Here is a 20,684-nt window from a genome sequence, read left to right as displayed (position 1 = left end):
AGAGTAATTAACCGCCCAATCCGCCCGATAAGCAGCCCTAGTCTTTAAGGCCAAAAGTATTGTTTCTCCAAAATTAAGGTGTTTGGTCGAATTTTTAGAAGGAAAAAATTGAGTAGAAGTATAAACAGTTTAGGAGAAACGAAAAAACGTAATTTTTTCTCAAAAATATTTTTTTGAAAAAAATATATTTACGAGTATTTTTTAAGAGCTTGATCAAACACTAACAGCGGCTCAAAAATACTTATCAAATTAGTTAGCCAAATATAATTACTTTTTTTTACCAAAAGTATTTTCTTAAAAAAGCATTTATAAAAATAATTTGATTTAAGAAACTTAGAGGTTATAAATCAATGATTAAATTCCACAATCTTGGTTTTCTTGTTTTTCCTTCCCCCAATAGAAGAAACTTTTTGTTTGCCCAAAAAAATAGAAAATGAAAATGTCCATGTTTGCTCGCGGACCAAACTTTTGATTCTTTCTATGTTTCACCGCATCATCACGCTATGTATTCCTAAAAATAAACTCTCCTCCTGCTGAAAAGGTCTTCCCACTAACCCTTCTTCTTCTTCTTCTTGGTCAAGCATAGCATATAGCTAATAGCCTCAAGCCATCAACAGCTACAGCAAATCCTTTTAAGAAAGAGTACCCTTTCAATGGCGTACGTGGATCATGCTTTCTCGATTTCAGACGAGGATATGATGATGGACGGTTCTCACGCCGACAGCAATCGCGGACCCATCAAAGAGATCGCTCTTGCCGTTTCTCTCCTTGTCTTTGGTACCCTTGGTATTGTTCTTGGTATTTTCATGGCCATCAATAAGGTTGGAGGCGATACTGCTCATGGTATTTCTTTTCGAGACTCTTTTTCCCCCCTTATGAGTTATAACTATTCCCTCCCTCTATTTTCCTTATGTTTATAGTAATTGGTTTTGTCTTTACGTCTCTGTTATTTTGAGCTGGATCCAGCTTCTGATATTGTCTGGCATCAGATTTTCTCTAAAAAGTACAAGTCTTGCAGCATTGTGTACAACATATTTATAGCTGTACTTGATCTGGTTGATAAAACCTAAAACGTGATGAGTTCCATGGATACTGAATTAAAAAAGAGGCCAATATTTTATCCTTAATTCCTTAATTATTTTTAGCTATCCAAGTTTATTTTACAAGTATAAAGACCCTAAATAGCTAGGAGACTCAGGAAAACACTGATTAATGAAAATAAAGATATGCCTTTTTTTTGGGTCCTGCACCAGCCATGAGCTTCAAAATTGTTTCTGCTTTATCATTTCTCCTTATTTACCTAATTAATATTCACCCTTCGACTCAAAATTCAATATCTTTTTTTTTTTTTTTTTTAAATCTGTTTTGGCTTTTCTATTGATAGTCAGGTTTTAGGGCATAATCGTGAGCTGTCTGGGAATTTATTTAGTGGGGAATGCTGTTGTCCTGTATCCCTTTTCTTGCTTTATTTCGATCCTATCTTCACATTTGCAGTTATTTTATTTCCTTGGTGATCCGTGTTCAGAGGCGGAGCCAGGATTGAAGCTAATGGGTTTGGGATTCTATTCCCTCTAAGTTATTGGGTTCTAAATTAATAATTTGTACATATTCGATAAATTTTTAAAGGCAAATATAGAGTTTGGACAAAGCTACTGGCTCCACGCCTGTCCGTGTTAGTTTTAAATCTTAAATAAGCTAGGCTAAGATTAAGTAATTATTTTCTCGTGTAGGTCCATTTATCGCAATTCTTAAATTCTAGGTACAACCTAAGGTTTTCAGAAAATTTCTTAGTTAGGTTTATGGATTATATGGTCCTGAACACTTGTCTATGGAATTTCCATGGGCATAAATCGTAATGTCTGTAAGTGACATTGTTTTTGTGTTCACTTCTGGGGGGGGTTTAATTTACTATGAGTGAATATGGTATGGGGTTTTAGGTCTCTTCCTAGGGATAAGCTATGATGAACCTTTAGTGAGAGTGAAGGGCAGCGCTGGTACAGTTTTGGTTGTAGTTTGGGCATGTCGAGTAGCTACGGCAAGAAACAATTCCTTTTTATTTGAAGTGAATGTTCGTCTTGCCATTTGTCCTCTTTTAACTTTCTACACATTGTTGTAATGCAGGGCTGTTTTTTGCTATACTAGGGGGAGTTCTGTTTATACCAGGGTTCTACTATACGCGGATTGCATACTATGCTTACAAGGGTTATAAAGGTTTCTCTTTCTCCAATATACCTCCCGTGTAGAGTTATGGATGGTGTTGATACATTGTACAGCTAGGTATTACCCTGTTTCTACGTCACTTCCTGTTTTCTACACTTTTGCTACACTTAGATAAGTGCTGTAAACAAAGTGAATCTTTTAAAATATAGTGTTGTTTCTTTTAATGCTAGTAGATTACCTGGGAATGAGAATGATGATATCCAGCCATCTGGTTTGGACATTGAACCATTACTTGCTAAAGCTAAACTATGCACTCTTCAACTCAGCCACAGCGTGTATGATTTAGTAGTATAAGTTGTTGTTGGCATTTCTCAATATGATCAATAACTTTTTCTTCCAATCCTTGGGCAGAGGGTTTTGCCTCCATTGTTTAGCGGACAGGACTATTTGTTATCTAACTGATTGGTGGCATTTTAGTGAAATGCCGAATATTATGGTCTATCTGATATGCATCTGCATGGACACTGGAAAGGTTTTTGCTCTGGTGTGTGGCAGAGAGATATTATTCCGATAGTTCAATATCCCCTTAGATAAGAAAATATCTGGAAATTTTAGTGTTATATGGGTAGTGTACAATCTTTAAAGGGTGTGACATTGGTAAGGTGGTCATCTATTTGCTCCAATTCAGAAGCCAGTCATACAGTTATGATATGGCTAAAGAAATTTCTCTACTGCTAGAGCCAATGTATATCAAGATCCTCAGAGAAATGTCAATGTGTAGGCTATGATTGTGCTAGGCTGTATTGTTTTGTGGTTCACATATCTACAATTTCTTTTCAAATGTCATGCCATTCAAGTGTAGCATTCAGTTGTTTCAACTATAACAAATTAGATGCTTCTGTCTTCAGATACTCCTCACTTCTCAGCTTTTCTGAGCACCTCCGAAGAGAATCTTTTGAACTCCTAAATATGAGAACATACTTTTTCATGCCTCTGTTTTTCTCATTTCTTTTCTTGGTCTGTGAAAATCATGTAAACACTAATGGCCCTTACACAATAACCATCCCTCTGGTTTGGTGTAAAGTGTAAACACTTGAGTGTGATGAAGTGTTAATATATTGTCATTATTAGCACAGAGTAGCGGTGGCAAAATGGATTAAAAAAATAGTTATCCATCCATTTGTTCACTAAAAAATGGGTTGGATAATGAACTTTTTAAAAATGGGTTAAATATGGATAAGATTCATATTATCCACTTAAAAAATGTATAGCCAATTGATTTAACTTTTACATCTACAAAGACTCAAATTGGGGGTTCTTCAAGTTGGGGAGACTAGGAATTCTTTCAAAAGTGATCATATTCAAGAATCTATGAATAATATGAATACCATAGTATCCGTCGGTTAATCTAATTTCTATTTGTATTCAATATGAGTTTATCTAGAGGATTCTAATAGAAGAGAAGTCCTTCCGGCCCCTTGTGACTGTGAATTGAATGAATAAACGGATGAAATCAAGAAATAATTCAACTAACAGTTCGAACCAAGAAATGGAAGAACTAAAGTCGTATAGGTTCACAAAGACTCTGTGGCTAAAAAGTAAAAAAAGATATATCGAAGTAGTTCTGATGATTCAATAATCTTATCACTTCAATCTGAAGTTCTTAGTTACTTCGACTGGATGAGTCCTAACCTATTGGTTGATTATTCCCTAGCGAGGGAATAATTAAGTCATAACTCATTGGTTGATTGTATTATTAACCATTTCTTTTTTTATTTTTATTTTTGGGTATGAGGAACTTATCATGATTTGCATTATATGTTTTCGATCTGACAATATCCGATCTAACTCCCTGTCTGCCACCCCTAGCACGGAGTACCTAGTACCAAAATATCCCGCAGGGTCTCTAATACAATCTACAAACGAAATACCACTGCATTCTGTATAGTAAATTCGGAGCTAGAAGTGGGATTACACTCTCTTCAGGTTGTAAAAAGGAGTGAAATGCAATGTCGTTATTGCAGTAGAGGTAGCTCACACGTAAAATATTGGATTAAGAATGCCACCTCGGCATGGACGGAGCTAGGTCCAAGCAAGGGATTTTCTAGGGTTTTTTTGGTTATATAAAAACTGTTAAATCTCCTTTAACATAAGGAAAGATTTTAGTGTAGTAAAAATTAATCTTGGCGTTGATCAACTTCAGTTTTAACCAATCTACTTCCAGTATGTTCTAGTAAACTCAAAATGACATTCATCCTGTTCAAAAACGACCAGACTAAAAATGTCAATGATCAAGCACGTGTAACATTAATATAAGTTCTCGCACAAATGTGTAATGTGAGTTCAATACCAAGTATAAAAAACCAAAACTGTATTAACTACGCAAAATTTGATGCCAAAAACTGAAGCTTATATTAATTAATATAATTACACAGAATACATTGAGAATGCTGAGCTTTGTATTGCAGAAATTTACCTAAAACCTAAGATTTCCTTGTGTAATCAATCAAACGGCAGCATAGAGAGCATATAGGTTTTGCTACCCCATGATTCTTTCTATAGAATTACTGGAATTTCTTTTTAATTTCTCACCCGGCGTCCCAATACCCATTTTGAGAGTTTACTAATTTGATTTAGTTGCTTCCTCAATGATGGCTACTGAGTTTGTATCCTAGCACTTCATACCCAGGCACCAAGTTAAAAGGGCAGCCCAGTGCACTAAGCTTCCGCTATGTGCAGGATTCAGACCACAAAGGTCTATTGTACACAGCCTTAACTTGCATTTCTGCAAGAGGTTGTTTCTGCGGCTCAAATCCATGACCTCCTAGTCACATGACAACAACTTTACCGGTAACTTTAAAAGTGCTTTATAAATGTTGTGTACCAATTGCTCTCTTGTTGCTGCATCACTACGGTAGGGCAAACGTTGCTCACCATATTATTAGTTCTCTTTAGTGGATGGGAACACCAAAATGAGAACTAGAAACTGGAAATACCCTAGTTTGAGAGACTTTCTACAAGTTGAATATAATGTCCAGTTACAAATACATAGATATATTGTAAAAGATAAAAATAGAAAGCTTTAGCATAAAATGAAAAGCCTCAAAAGACTACATGGGGCAAGGCCTACAACACAACATCATTAGCTGCTGCACCATAGCAGCTAAAAATTTGAGACAATCACATTCTGATACGTTCAAGAAAAGGCGCTTCCATGCACCAGTTCGTCTTTGTCTATATCACACATACATAATATGTAGCATATGGGCGAATGCAGATTCTGCAGGCAACTTAAAGGCCAGAGACATTCCTGCACAATGTTTTTGACGGTTAACAAAAAGCACTAGAAGTAATAAGAGGAGAAAAATAGCACATCCCTAACTAGATTTTACCTTCTCCTTTGGCATATTATACATTCTCTAATTTGCTAGCTACAGCTTTTGCTTTTTCTTCGGCCTGGTTCTGTGCACAAAAATATTTAATAAGTATTCAACAACTAAACTAAAGGAAATTACACACTACATTAGCAATAAAGGTAAAATTCGCATGTTCAGTAACAGTAGCACTGGAAAGGCCAAAAAGAAACATCTCACAGAACTAAAAGTGATCCAATTGTAAGATTTGCTTGAGAAAGGAAGTAGTTTTTTTAGAAAAAACTCAATAAACACTAAAGAAAACAAAAGCATGTCATATCCACTTCCAATTGCAGTATTTGCTTGAGAAAAGTAGTTTTTTAGACCTAATATCTTCCATCTAGTATTTCATGCTCACTTCCCAGCCACCAATCTACCAATTGACTCACTGGTTGAGCATCAAATGTAGAAGGGAAATAGACTTGAGAGAGTGCACGGGAAGATGTTTCTCAAATAACATCAAGCCTTGCTTAAGAAGAGACCAGGCGCTTCCTGGATACGGATGATTCCTTTTTTAAATAAGGAAAGACAACAAAACCATGGGGGAGATTCAGAAAATAGAAAAGTCATCCTTCACCAGGACGTGATGCATGAATGAGGCAGAGTTGCAGAATCAATATTCTATATGATGCAATATAGAATGTTTACTTCCAACACATGATACAATAATTTTTTTCGATAAAGTAACTTACTTTCTAAGCATGATACAATGATATTTTTTTGATAAGTAACTTCTTTTATTAAAATGGTACCCAGATGGTACAAAAACAAGTACAAAGCAAACATGATACAATGATATAACTTACTTTCTCATCTGCGTATTAGAATTTGAGGTACCTAAGTTAAGACATTTCCAGTTTCACCACGCATGGTATGATTGTTAAGAGTCATCTTTAAACTTAAGCAGTTGCAGAAAAATTGTCAAACTTGCTTTAGGTTTAACAGGGATAAAATAAGTATAAATATTCTTTACATTATCAAAATGTGAGGCCTAATACTATTGGTGTTGCCAGAACTGCTCCAATCAATTTTACGTTACATAGTTTTAATTGGCAATAATCAGTGCGTACGCACCTTAAGCAGGCTTGGATGAGAAAGTCAAGAGGCGTTTCTGGGAGGACTTGGATGTGATGGTGCGTGGTATTTCAACAGCCACATTGGAGCGACGTATAGAAACGGAGGAGGAACGTCTCTGCTGGACTTTGCTAGAGCATTTGATTTGGTGATAGCAAACTCAAGTTTCCCGAAGAAGAGGGAGCACTTGGTCACCTTCCGGAGCTCGGTGACCGAGATTCAAATTGATTATTTACTCTGCAGGAAGTCCGATAGAGGTCTTTGCATGGATTGCAAGGTCATCCCGAATGAGTACCTCTTGACCCTTCATAGGCTCCTAGTCATGAACCTTGAGATCACGAGGAAGAGGAGGAAGAGGGCGATGTATAGCCAACATAGGATCAAGTGGGGAGCCTTGACGGAAGCTAAAGCGCAGGAGTTGAGGGTCAAGCTGTTGACTATGGGGGCTTGGAGGAGTAGTGGGGACGCAAGCGATATGTGGACCACGACTGCACAATGCATTAGGAAAGCCGCGAGAGAGATATTAGGGGTCTCAAAGGGTTACTCTGGTGGTCACAAGGGAGACCGGTGGTGGAATGGAGAGCTGCAAGGAAAAGTGGAAACAAGAAAACAGCGTATCTAAAGCCAGTGGAAAGTGTAGACGAGGAGGAGAAGAGGGCGAATAGGGAGCATTATAAGTTGGCTAAGAAAGAGGCAAAGCTAGCAGTTACGGCGGCCAAGACTGCAGCTTTTAGTCGTTTGTACGAGGAACTCGAGGGCCGAGGTGGGGATAAGAGGTTGTTCAGGTTAGCCAAGGCGCGAAAAAGGAAGGCGCGTGACTTGGACCAAGTAAAGTGCATCAAGGACGAAGAAGGTAGAGTTTTGTTGGATGAGGGGCTAATCCGTCGGAGATGGCAGACCTACTTTCATAGTCTCTTGAACGAGGAGGGGGACAGGAGCATTAAACTGGGTGATTTGGAACTCTCCGGGAGTCGTTGTGACTTTGGGTATTATAGGCAGATTAGAGTTGATGAAGTTGAGAGGGCTACGTGTAAGATGAGCAGGGGCAAAGCGACCGGGCCGGATGAAATCCCGGTGGAATTTTGGAAGAGTGCGGGCAAGGCAGGCTTGGAGTGGCTCAATAGGTTATTTAATGTCATTTTTAGAAAGAAAAAGATGTCCGAAGAATGGAGGTGGAGCACGATGGTTCCTATATACAAGAACAAGGGTGATATCCAAAATTGCAATAACTATTGGGGTATCACAATGTTGTGAAGAGCGTGAAGCGAGGAGAAGCGACAACCCCTTTTCGCTTAAAGCGAGAAGCGAAACGCTAGCTTTTTTGAAGCGAAGCGGAATTTAAAAAAAAAATTAAAATAAATACTGAAGGGAAGGGCAATAAGAACTAAGAATAAAGAATATAAAAATAAAATGAAGGGCAGTATACCATTCCAGTAAAAAATGGGCAGCATTTCAAACGAAAAAACAGTGCAAGAAAATGAAGAAGAAGAGAAGAATGAGAAAGAACTGAAGGGGAAAAAAAATTCGCCAGCACTGCACTACTATTTGGACGCATACCTGGAGATGATTTTGAAGTTGAAAAGTGTAGAAAACTTGGAACCCTAATCGCATCTTTCTTTCTCTGTTGCTGCTAGAGTGTTGGTCGATATGTTTTAATAAAAGAACAGCTATTTTAATTAGGCAGCCCTTTAAAACAGAGAAGCGCTCGCTTCAGTTACCTCGCTTCGCATCGTCGCTTCTCGCTTTTTAGTGGGAAGCGACCGCTTTTTCATACCTGCTACGCTTCAGATAGTGAGTGGGTCGCCTCGCTTCGCTTCTCGCTTTAAGCGAGGAAGCGACCGCTTTTCACAACTCTGGGGTATCCAGTTGCTTAGCCATACTATGAAAGTCTGGGAGAGAGTGGTAAAGCTAAGGATGAGGAGGAGTGTGTCCATCTCCGAGAACCAGTTTGGGTTTATGTCGGGGCGTTCGACTACAGAAGTCATCCACCTTGTTAGGAGATGGAGCAGTATAGGGAAAGAAAGAAGGACTTGCATATGGTGTTCATCGATTTAGAAAAAGCGTACGATAAAGTTCTGAGGGAGGTTTTGTAGAGATGTTTGGAGGCTAAAGGTGTACTTGTTGCCTACATTAGGTTGATTAAGGACATGTATGATGGAGTAAAGACTCGAGTGAGGACAGTGGGTGGTGACTCGGACCATTTTCCGGTTATGATGGGGTTGCATCAGGGCTCGGCACCTAGCCCTTTTTTGTTTGCTCTGGTGATGGACGTACTGATGCGCCACATGCAAGGGGAAGTGTCGTGGTGCATGATATTTGCAGATGATATTGTATTGATTGACGAGACGCGAGACGGTGTGAACGCGCACTTAGAGGTATGGAGGCAGACCTTGGAATCTAAAGGTTTCAAGTTGAGCACGACCAAGACAGAATACTTAGAGTGTAAGTTCAATGGCGAGACTTAAGGAAAGGAAGGGGAGGTGAGGCTAGACTCACAAGTCATCCCTAGGAGAGGAAGTTTTAAGTACTTTGGGTCTATTATTCAGGGGGATGGGGAGATTGATGAAGATGTCACACATCGTATTGGGGCGGGATGGATGAAATGGAGACTCGTGTCTGGTATTTTGTGTGACAAGAAGGTGCCACCGAAACTTAAGGGTAAGTTCTACAGAGTGGTGGTCAGACCTACGATATTAGATGGGGCTAAGTGTTGGCCAGTCAAGATCGCTCATGTCCAGAAGATAAGGTAGCAGAGATAAGGATGTTGAGATGGATGTGCGGGCACACCAGGTTAGATAGGATCAAAAATAAGGTCATTCGCGACAAGGTGGGTGTGGCCCCTATTGAGGGACAAGATGCGAGAAGCGCAGCTAAGGTGGTTTGGTCATGTGAGGAGGAGCACAGACGCCCCGGTGATGATGTGTGAGAGGTTGACATTGGAGGGCCTACAGAGAGGCAGAGGTAGGCCAAATAAGAGGTGGGGAAGGGTGATTAGGCAAGATATGGCGCAGCTTCAGCTGACCATGGACATGACCTTGGATAGGAAGGTATGGAGGTCGAGGATTAGGGTAGTAGAGTAGGTAGTCTATAGTGTTCATAACAGTAGTATTGGCACGCAATCTCGCTTTTTGTTGGTAATAGGTTTTTATGACTATCCGTTATTTTCTTTCATTGTTGATCACCTTACTATCTTGTTATTTTTATTCTGCTTTTATATGGCTTTTTGGTACTGTCCCTTCTTGTCTATATTTTTATTAGTGTGGTGCTTATACTTTCTTGAGCCGAAGGTCTATTGGAAACATCTTCTCTATCCTCACAAGGTAGGGATAAGGTCTGCGTACACACTACCCTCCCCTAGACCCCACGGTGTGGGATACTACTGGGTATGTTGTTGTTGTAGTATAGTTTTAATTGGCAAGGAGCATATAATGTGAATCTGAATTGTAAATATACTGAAAGTTGCTCAAGTAATATTAAAGTAGTTGAAAGTTGGAAAATGTCATATCAACAATTAAATTTAAATTGCTAAATGAATTTGAAATTTTGAAAGCTATGAAAGTAAAATGCTTACGTTTGTAAGAAAATGTATGTCAAACATGGGATCTCACAAAAAATACAACTATGCTTCAATCTCAAGCTAGTTGGGGTCGGTTGTACTATCCTACATGTTTGTTTGGGTCAATACTCCATACTTAAGGATTATTTAAGAGCCTGTTTGGAAAGCCACCTAGGAATTAGATTTGGGTGTAATTAAATAGTTTGGCATTTTTGTCTGGCCAAGTAATTACTTGGTCAGCATGAAGTTGGGTGTAATTAGAGAGGTGTAATTACACTCTCCAATTCTCAAGGGAGAGGTGAAAATTGGTGGTAATTACACTGTGTAATTACAAGGTTACTTTTTAATTTCTTTCCTTTTTGTTTTTATTTTAAAATTTATTATCTTTATTTATTTTTATTTCCATTATTTTTATTTATTTTTATTTTTATTTATTAAATTTATACTTTTTAATTTCTTTTTTAATTTTAAAACAAATTTTTTAATTACTGGGTGGCTTTTCAAACATACCCTAACAATAAAAGTTTTCTAATATACCCTAGTGGTTATATATCAAATATAGTTAGACCTTCTACTATGCACTAGTCTTCTAGTTGGTATCACCTATACAGATTTTCAACTTCCATTGTTTTTTATTTTTTGCTAGATCTGCCTGGATTCCGAGATATTCTAAATCCTTTGAGATAACTATTTTTCATGTGGATTTGGGTCTACCTTTTTAATAACTTCAATCATTATGTTTTCACATCTAAAAGTCGGTGCATCCGGTGGCTTACGTAACATGTTGCCAAACCATCTCGAGCAACATTTTCTTATAATTGTGGTATCCGGACCAACTTTGCATGCACCTCCACTAATTCCAGGGAATACCTGGTACCTCTTACCAGCATAGGTACCATGTAATTTTGTCCCTGGAATTTGAACCTGAAACCTCATGGTTCTCAACCCACCTCATTGACCACTGGCTACACCCTTGGGGACTGACCATCTCAAGCAACAATGTCTCATAAATTCTCTATATGCTCTACTTGTATCTTGTAATAGTGTAGAGGATGTAATCATTTATGATCTTATCCATTCTTGTATGACCCCACATTTATCTTAACATTTACATTTCTGCAACACTCATATTGTGGATATGTTCGCTTCCATACAACATTGTTGGCCTTACTGTCACTCTGTAGAATTGTTTCACTTTGGTAGGTATCTCCCAAGCACATAACACTCATGTGCACTCCTCCATTTCAATCATCCGATTTAATCCTATGCGTGGTATTTTCATCTAGCATACCATTCTCCTGAAAAGTTAAGCCTACATATCTATATTGTATACAATTAGATACGTCAATTGCATCTAATCTCACAACAATTTCACTCCCATCTCGCTGGCTAAACGTGCAGTGCACTCTAACAACAACAACAAACCCAGTGTATTCCCATAAATGGAGACTGGGGAGGGTAGTGTGTACACAGACCTTACCCCTACCTTATAAAGATAGAGAGGTTGTTTCCAATTGAACAATGCACTCTGCTTCTATTTATCTTAAATCTCTTACTTTCTAAAAAGCTTCTCCATAGCTCGGGCTTTTTACTGACACCTTCACTAGTTTCATCAATTAATACAATGATCTCCAAAAAATGTATCATATACTTGGGGCAGAAGGATATATATATATATATATATATATATATATATATATAGTTAACTCTATGGAAGAGAGGAACGTGGAGCCAGAGACTTCTTTTTTAACTTCTCGACTTTTTTTTCTCTAATCACCCCAAAAACATCCCATACACAAGAACCCGTTCTCCGGTCAGTTGCCCATGTTAACCATTAGAAAACAGCTAGCACTAAAAACCCTTGTTGATGTCCAAGCTCAAAATAAACTCATTCTTGTTGCTGCTTTATCGCACCTCCTGCTCTATGCAATAAAGCTTCAAACTCATATAAGCAAAAGAAACATTCACCCCATGTATCTAATATGTAACAAATTTCCAAAAACTGATGCACAAATGCTCGAGTATATGATAACAAAGAATTTGGTAGAATTTGCTTCAAGCAGGCTAAATGGGACTAAAAATTTGTTTAAAGGTCTTTGACCTCTTGTAATGGATCACTTTCTCCTCACAGTCAAACCATTAACGCAAACTACCTTTATTCCATTTTATGTGGCACACCTTCGTTTTTCAATGTGTACCCAAAAAAATGGCACCTTTCTATATTTAGGAACTTTTTAGCTATAAACATCTCATTTTGCCCTTAACAATGACATGCTCTTATAGCCAAAGAAATGTCATGGCATGTTTAAGACCACAAGTTCAAAAGTTACGGTTGGTAAGTACGAAAAGTCTCTCTTAAACTCTGCGCTACTGCTATATAAACTGAAATGGACGCAGTACAACATAAGAGGCATAACTTCGTCAATCTATGCTACATACTTGAACGCCCATATAGATTCACCACCCCCCCCCCCCCCCCCCAAAAAAAAAAAAAAACTCTAAACTCCCTAAAGACCATCATCATCATCCCCTCATCGCACACCTCAAAAGAAAAGGATATGAAGATCGAAGAGGCATGGGATCTTAATCATTTGGAATAAATTTCAGGTGCTGGCCTGTACATTTACCCACAGCACAAGTTATTCTTCATGGCCTGTAATACCTCAAGCAAATATTTCATTATCTCCCATTTTCTTGTTGAAGAAAGGGGATATAACAGAATGATCAAAGTTTGTGGTCTCCAGATGTTGGAATCCACTGTAACATAGGTCTCCAGATCAAAGGAGCAGCTTGCACAAGTGCATGGGAAGGTATCAACCATCTACTTAAACTTTCTACAGCTTTTCAGAAAACTTCTCCTACTAGGAAATAAATCTGCATTAGCCCAAAGGTATTTTTAGAAAATTTTATCTTTCCCCACCAATAAAACCCTCTTACCAAAAAGGAAAATGATACCACAATCTAGAGGTTAAACTAAAATACGACTGGCTTTTTAAACGTAATACCAAAACATCAACATATTTACGAATCCAAGAATCACAATTGATTTTCAAGAGATTTAAGTAGGGGCAGTAACAGAAAGCAGCAGCAAGGACTTTATCCCGAATAAAATCTTTATAGTTGCAGCGAAACACTGCACCACCACATTCTATTGATTAGGACCTTTTTCGTGATGCCTGAGAACAAACTAAAATCTGAAATCATAACCGGCAAATAAATGCTCCTAGAAAGGAAATGAAATGGAGCACAGTGTAGAAAAAGGCGTCTAACCAAGACTCAGTTTATGTATACACATCCTTGATCAACAACAACAACAACGACGACGACGACCCACTGAAATCACACTAGTGGGGTCTGGGGAGGGTAGTGTGTACGCAGACCTTACCCCTACCCCGAGGGAGTAGAGAGGTTGTTTCCGAAAGACCATCGGCTCAAGAAGACGAAAAGAGACAATATCAGTATCACCAATAGAAACTATGGGAAAAATAACATCATGAAAATGAGAAAGTAGATGCAAAGCAAACGCGATATACAATACATAGACCCGACACTATGGAAAACAAAAGAGTAGTAAGACACAACATTGCCACTAGTTGACATCGACAAAAACCCTACCAGACTAGCCTCACAAAGGTACGAAGTAAGGGAGACTCTCAACTACGTACCTCCTAACCTACAACACTAATACTCGACCTCCACAACTTCCTATCAAGAGCCATGTCCTCGAAAATCTGAAGCTTCGCCATGTCCTGCCTGATCACCTCTTCCCAATACTTCTTAGGCCGTCCTCTACCTCTTCTCGTGCCCTCCAAAGCCAGCCGCTCACACCTCCTTACCGGAGCATCTAGGCTTCTCCTTTGTACGTGTCCGAACCATTTGAGTCTCGCTTCCCGCATCTTGTCATCAATGGGAGCCACACCCACCTTCTCCTTAATATCTTCATTCATAATCTTATCCATCATAGTGTGTCCGCACATCCACCTCAACATCCTCATTTCTTCTACTTTCATCTTCTGGATATGTGATTTCTTAACAGGCCAACACTCAACTCCATACATCATGGACGGTCTAACTACCGCTTTGTAAAACTTACTTTTGAGTATCGGTGGCACTCTCTTATCACACAAGACTCCAGATGCTAGCCTCCACTTCATCCACCCCACCCCAATACGGTGTGTGACATCCTCGTCAATCTCCCCTTCCCTCTGGATGACCGACCCAAGGTACTTGAATTTGCCACTACTTGGTATGACCTGTGATTCAAGCCTCACTTCCACGTCCACTTCCCTCGGTTCAGTGCTGAACTAACACTCCAGGTATTCCGTCTTCGTCCTTTTCGTCCTGCTCAGCTTGAAACCCTTAGACTCAAGGGCCTGTCTCCAGACCTCCAACCTCTCGTTAACACTGGTTCGCGACTCATCAATCAGAACTATGTCATCGGCGAATAACATACACCATGGCACCTCCACTTGAATATGGTGTGTTAACACGTCCATCACCAGGGCAAATAAGAACGGGCTGAGCGCAGAACCTTGGTGTAACCCCATAACAACTGGAAACTGCTCAGAGTCGCCTCCTATAGTCCTAACCCGAGTCTTAGCCCCATCATACATGTCCTTAATTGCCCAAATGTAGGCAGCCGGCACGCCTTTTGCCTCTAAGCATCTCCAGAAAACTTCTCTAGGAACCTTGTCGTACGCTTTCTCTAAATCAATAAACACCATATGCAGATCCTTCTTCCTCTCCCTGTACCGTTCCACCAACCTCCTAATAAGGTGTATAGCTTCCATAGTAGAACGACCCGGCATGAACCCGAACTGGTTGTTGGATATAGACACTGTCCTCCTCACCCTCGCTTCAACCACCCTCTCCCAAACTTTCAAGGTATGACGCAGTAATTTGATACCCCTATAATTGTTACAACTCTAGATATCACCTTTGTTCTTATACAACGGAACCACCGTACTCCACCTCCACTCTTCCGGCATCCTCTTCGTCCTAAAAATAACATTAAACAGTCCAGTCAGCCACTCCAAGCTTGCTCTACCCACACACTTCCAAAATTCAATCGGAATTTCGTCTGGCCCGGTCGCTCTACCCGTACTCATCTTACGCATAACTCCTACAACCTCCTCAACCTCGATGCGCCTGCAGTCCCCAAAGTCACGGTGACTCTCGGAATGCTCCAGTTCACCTCTCACAATATCCTGATCCCCTTTTTCATTCAGAAGTTCATGAAAGTAAGTCTGTCATCTCCTCTTAATCTGAGCATCTTCCATCAATACTCTATCATTGTTGTCCTTGATGCATCTCACTTGGTCCAAATCACAAGCCTTCCTCTCTCTCGTATACACATCCTTGATCCTAATCTTTAAATCACAGTCATTGCAATGATTAACACAATTAGAAACAAAAAAAAGGAAGGAAAAAAAAAGGTAAACTTAAAGGTCATAACTGAAAAAAGGATGCATCCCCAGTTAATAGCAAATAGATGTTTTCGAAGGCACAAACTGTGGAATACAAAACTTAACCCTAAAGCTCACTTAACCAGAAAGTGGAAATCAGAAAAATATCACTTCGAAGCCACATAAACATATAACTAGGGACATCATATACACCCAAACCTTACCCCACCAACACCAAACATTAAAATTCAGCTATAAACCCAAAAAGAAAACAAAATAAATACAAGAAACAAAACTTTAGACTCACAATTCCTTTGCTCTCATAGTAATCATCCAACGCCCACTGATACTTTGACTGATTCAACCCAAACCAGTATGCCACTTGTTCATCCAAACTCGCATGAGCTACAAAAATCCATTTAAAAAGTAGAATTAGTACATATTCACAGAAAATAATTCTTTAAAAAGAAAAGGAACAAAAATTGGGTAACACAAAGCGGAAAAAGAATATTTTGCGCTGAAATATATATGAATAAGCATTCATTTAATCAAGATCTGAAAAAGGAAAACGAAAATCTGGAAAACACAAAAATGCATTAAAGTTATCATCTTTTTTTCCTTTATATTAAAGGATCATTTTTCGCCTTAAAGTGAAAGAATCAGATACTTTCTCTTTTAACCAAACAGAGCATTGAAAAGGAGGAGAAAAAAAAGGGTACCATTTTGAACTTTAGCCACAGCGTTCCAGAAAACCCCAAAAAACGAGTGAGATTTTGTAGAGGGTTTATCATACTGCATTGGGGGAGACCAAACCGGACATGACTTCTCGACTGGAGCTGGTGGCACCTGAACCGCTGGTGTCTGAACCGGTTGCGGCTGAACTGGTAGTGGTGACAGCTTCGAGTATACCGGTTTTATTGGTGACTCGGCAGAACTGGACTTAGGTGTGGCCGGAGGGGTCATGAAAACTGTGTATGGACCGATCTTACCGATCCTCGGAGGAGGAGTAGATTCAGTGTTAATGGGCATTCTTCTTGCAACTCCCAAAAAGTTTCAAGAAATGGTGGATTTTTGATAGAATTGTGACTTCTGGGTGTTACAAATTATGGGGGACTTGTTGGATTTCAAGTAGTTTTGCGAAGAAATCTGAAGGCTGTGGTGGGTTTGTTTAGTTATTGGTAGTGTGAGAACACTGTAATGTGGACAGTGAGATAGTAAAAGGAAAGTGAGGGGTTTTGGAGTTTCAACGCAAGGGGGGAGGGGGGGTTACCGGATTCGATGTTCGCGTGAGGATCTTTGTCCGCTATCCCCACCCCGTTTAACTTATCCGATTCTTTCGATAGAACACTACAATTTAAGGACTCATTTGATCCTGCATTTTGCCAAAATAAATTTGGGTTTTATTTGGCAAATATCTATTTTATCATAGATTTTACCTATATTTTGACAAAAATTTCAAATCTCAAATCCCAAATCCCAATAGCTGATTTTGGGCAAAAATATCACTATTACATTTTTTTAAAATTATCCCACTTTTTATATTTTATAAAAGAGCCCATCATTTATTATTTTATAACAATGTTGCTTCGTCTTCTCGGTCATTTGATAGTGTTTCATATAGTTCATTATAAAAATGATAATTTTGTACCAAATTTATTTATGTTCAGAACTATGATTTGCGATAATATAATGAATGTTATTGATAATGGTATTGTTGGGTATTTGTGATAGTTTTTAGAACTTGTGGGTATAAGTCATGTTTCATGTTTTTTCAAAATAAATTTGGAAAATATGTTTTGAAAACTGATATACAAACACATTTTCATCTTCAAACCAAATTTCACCCAAATCAGATTTTTCAAAACAAATTTGGGAATCTATGGCCAAACGCTAGCTAAATATTCTCTCCGATCCATAATAAGTGACTAATTTATCTTTTTATTTTGGTCCAAAATAAGTGTTCATTTATATAATCAAGAAAAAAATTAATTTATTTTTTTAAAATTACCCTTATGTACGTATCCTTAAAAATTACCCTTATACTCCTCACATTAACTATGTTGCAACATTTAATTAAGGATAGTTTAGTCACACTAACTATTGTTGTCTAGAATTTGGTATTTTCTTAATGTGTGTGCCCAAGAAAAATTGGTCACTTATTGTGGACCGGAGGGAGTACCTACTTTTGGGGCAATTATATTCGCATTGTACAAAAAGTTATGAAGTATATTCGCTCGTTTCTAGTGGGTCTACAAAATTTTAGGCGATCCGGGGCCGGATGCCCGAATTTATGAAATGGCGTGGATATTAGCACATGAAAAAATAAAAAACGTGCTAAATTCATTTTTTATGTCCCTAAAACGCCTAAAAAAACGAAGAACGGTCATGGCGAGCAATAACTATGGTTCATTAGGTCTTTTTTGAATGGCCCATAAAATTTTAGGCGATTTGGGGTTGGTCACCCGAATTCATGAAGATGGCGTGGACATTAGCACACAAAAAATCGAAAATCGTGTTGAACTCTTGTTTTATGGCCCTAAAACGTCAAAAAACGAAGAACGATTATGGCGAGGCAACGACTACAGTTCATTAGGTATAAATATTCTTTACATTATCACAATCAAAAATCGTGCGGAATTCCTTTTTATGCTCCTAAAATGGTAAAAAATGAGGAATGATCATGGCAAGGCAATGACTATGGTTTATTAGGTCATTTCTGATAGGACCGCAAAATTTCAGGCGATCCGGGGTCGGCCGCCCGAATTCATGAAGATGGCGTGTGTATATTAGCACACGAAAAATCGAAAATCATGCTGAATTCCTTTTTTTTATAGCCCTAAAATACCAAAAAATGAGGAACGGTCATGAAGAGGCAATGAATATGATACATTAGGTCATTTATGATGGGCCCACAAATTTTAGTTAGTTTGGGGTCGATCGCCCGAATTCGTAAAAATGGCATGGATATTAGCACACGAAAAATCAGAAATCTTGCACTATTTTATGGCCTTAAAACGCCAAAAATAAGAAATGATCATGGAGCGACATTGACAGTGGTTTATTAGCTTGTTTATGATGATCCCACAAAATTTTATGATATTCGAGGCCGATCACCGAATTCATGAAGATGGCGTGGACAATGCACACGAAAAATCAGAAATTGTGCTGAATTCCCTTTTTATGGCCCTAAAATGCGAAACAATGAGGAACGATCATGGTAAGGTAATGACTATGGTTCAATAAGTTATTTTTTATGGGCCAATAATATTTTAGGTGATTCGGGGCCGGTCACCCGAATTCATGAAGATGGCATGGACATTAGCACAAAAAATGAGAAATCGTGTTGAATTCCTGTTTTATGGTCCTAAAATGCCAAAAAACGAGGAACGATCATGGCAAGGTAATGGTCGTGATTCATTAAGTCATTTTTTTTAGCACACAATATTTTAGGTGATTCAGGGTCGGTCGCCCCAATTCATGAAGATGGCGTGGACATTAGCACAGGAAAAAACAGAAATCATGCTAAATTCTTTTTTTATGGCCTAAAATGCCATAAAACGAGGAACGATCATAGAGAAGCAATGACTATAATTCATTAGGTTATTTCTTATGGGCTCACAAAAATATAGGTGATTGGGGACCGGTCGCCCGAATTCATGAAGATGGCGTGGACACTAGCAAAGTAAAAATTGGAAATCGTACTAAATTTCTATTTTATGGCCCTAAAATACTAAAAAATGAGGGACGAACATGGAGAGGCAATGGCTTTAGTTCATTAGCCATTTCTGATGGGCCCATTAAATTTTAGCTATTTAGGGCCGATCACCCAAATTCATGAAGATGACATGGACATTAGCACACGAAAAATCAAAAATCGTGATGAATTCCTGTTTTACGGCCCTAAAATGTAAAAAAAAATGAGAAACGGTCAAGGCGAGGTAATGACTTTGGTTCATTAGGTCATTTTTGATGAGCCCACAAAATTTTAGGTGATTCAGGACCGGTCACCCGAATTCATAAAAATGGCGTAGACATTAGCATACGAAAAATCAAAATTCGTGCTGAATTCTTGTTTTATGGCCCTAAAATGCCAAAAAGAGGAACGATCATGGCGAGGCAATGAATATAGTTCACTAGGTCATTTCTGATGGACCCACAAAATTTTAGGCGATTCAGGGCCCGTTCCCAAATTCATGAAGATGTCATGGACATTAAATAGCACATAAAAATCATGGAATCGGGCGGAATTCCAGTTATATGGCCGTAAATGCCAAAATAATGGAACGGTCATGGCAGCACGATGACTATGGTTCCTTAAGTTATTTTTTATGGCCTGAAAAAATTTAAGGCTATCCGTGTCCAGGGGCCCGGGCCCATGCGAAAGGCATGAGATATAGCACACAAAAATTAGAGAATCGGGCGGAATTCCAGTTGTATGGCCATAATACGCCAACAAAAAGGAATGGTCATAGCGGGGCGGTGACTATGGTTCGTTAGATCATTTTTTATGGCTCAAAAAATTTAAGGCGATCCGGGTCCGTGGGCCCGGTCCCATGCGGAAGGCGTGGGCTATAGCACACGAATATCAGGAAATTGGGCAGAATTCTAGTTTTATGGCCGTAAAATGCCAAAATACTTGGAACGGTCATGGAGTGGCGGTGACTAAGGTTCCTTAGGTAGTTTTTGATGGCCAAAAAAAAATTAAGGCGATCCGGATCTGGGGGCCGCGACCGTGCGGAAGGCGCGGGCTGTACAATGCCAGAGAATCGGGCGAACATCCAGTTTTATGGTCGTAAAATGCCAAAAATGTGGAACGGTCATGGAGGGCGGTGATTATTGTACATTAGGCCATTTTTCATAGCCCGAAAAAATTTAAGACGATCCGGGTCCGAAGGCTCGGGCCCATGCGGAAGGTGTGGGCAATAGCTCACGAAAATTAGGGAAGCAGGCGGAATTCAAGTTTTATGGCCGTAAAATGCTAAAAAATATGGAACGGTGATGGATGCGCGGTGACTATGGTTCGTTAGGTCGTTTTAGATGGGTCAAAAAAATTTAAGGCGATCCGGGTTTGGAGGC

General features: G+C 39.0%; 2 protein-coding genes across 2 annotated transcripts; one reads left to right on the top strand and one right to left on the bottom strand.

Moving 5' to 3' along the window:
- The first annotated feature begins 403 nt into the window (after nucleotides 1-403).
- Nucleotides 404-2,384, top strand: LOC104108194 (uncharacterized). Its single transcript, XM_009617178.4, has 2 exons — nucleotides 404-843; nucleotides 2,122-2,384. Exons 1-2 carry the CDS (start codon nucleotides 654-656, stop codon nucleotides 2,241-2,243), a joined length of 312 nt encoding a protein of 103 aa, XP_009615473.1. The 5' UTR covers nucleotides 404-653; the 3' UTR covers nucleotides 2,244-2,384.
- Nucleotides 2,385-5,133: 2,749 nt separating this feature from the next.
- On the bottom strand, nucleotides 5,134-16,933 carry LOC104108195 (pollen-specific leucine-rich repeat extensin-like protein 3). Its single transcript, XM_009617179.4, has 4 exons — nucleotides 16,328-16,933; nucleotides 15,916-16,013; nucleotides 5,553-5,622; nucleotides 5,134-5,470 (listed from the first exon to the last, which is right to left on the bottom strand). The coding sequence occupies exons 1-3, from the start codon at nucleotides 16,635-16,637 to the stop codon at nucleotides 5,569-5,571; spliced, it is 462 nt and encodes a 153-aa protein (XP_009615474.1). The 5' UTR covers nucleotides 16,638-16,933; the 3' UTR covers nucleotides 5,134-5,470; nucleotides 5,553-5,568.
- Between the last annotated feature and the right edge of the window lie 3,751 nt (nucleotides 16,934-20,684).

Source organism: Nicotiana tomentosiformis, chromosome 11, assembly GCF_000390325.3.
Source record: "Nicotiana tomentosiformis chromosome 11, ASM39032v3, whole genome shotgun sequence".
In the NCBI taxonomy this organism is placed as follows: domain Eukaryota; kingdom Viridiplantae; phylum Streptophyta; class Magnoliopsida; order Solanales; family Solanaceae; genus Nicotiana; species Nicotiana tomentosiformis.
This window is presented reverse-complemented; position numbering and strand designations above follow the sequence as displayed.

Coding starts and splice junctions, on each gene's coding strand:
- LOC104108194 (XM_009617178.4), top strand. CDS start 654: ATGGCGTACGTGGATCATGCTTTCTCGATTTCAGACGAGGATATGATG. Junction 844..2,121: donor TGGAGGCGATACTGCTCATG/GTATTTCTTTTC, acceptor GTTGTAATGCAG/GGCTGTTTTTTGCTATACTA.
- LOC104108195 (XM_009617179.4), bottom strand. CDS start 16,637: ATGCCCATTAACACTGAATCTACTCCTCCTCCGAGGATCGGTAAGATC. Junction 16,014..16,327: donor TGTGGCTAAAGTTCAAAATG/GTACCCTTTTTT, acceptor GGATTTTTGTAG/CTCATGCGAGTTTGGATGAA. Junction 5,623..15,915: donor ACTATGAGAGCAAAGGAATT/GTGAGTCTAAAG, acceptor TTTTGTGCACAG/AACCAGGCCGAAGAAAAAGC.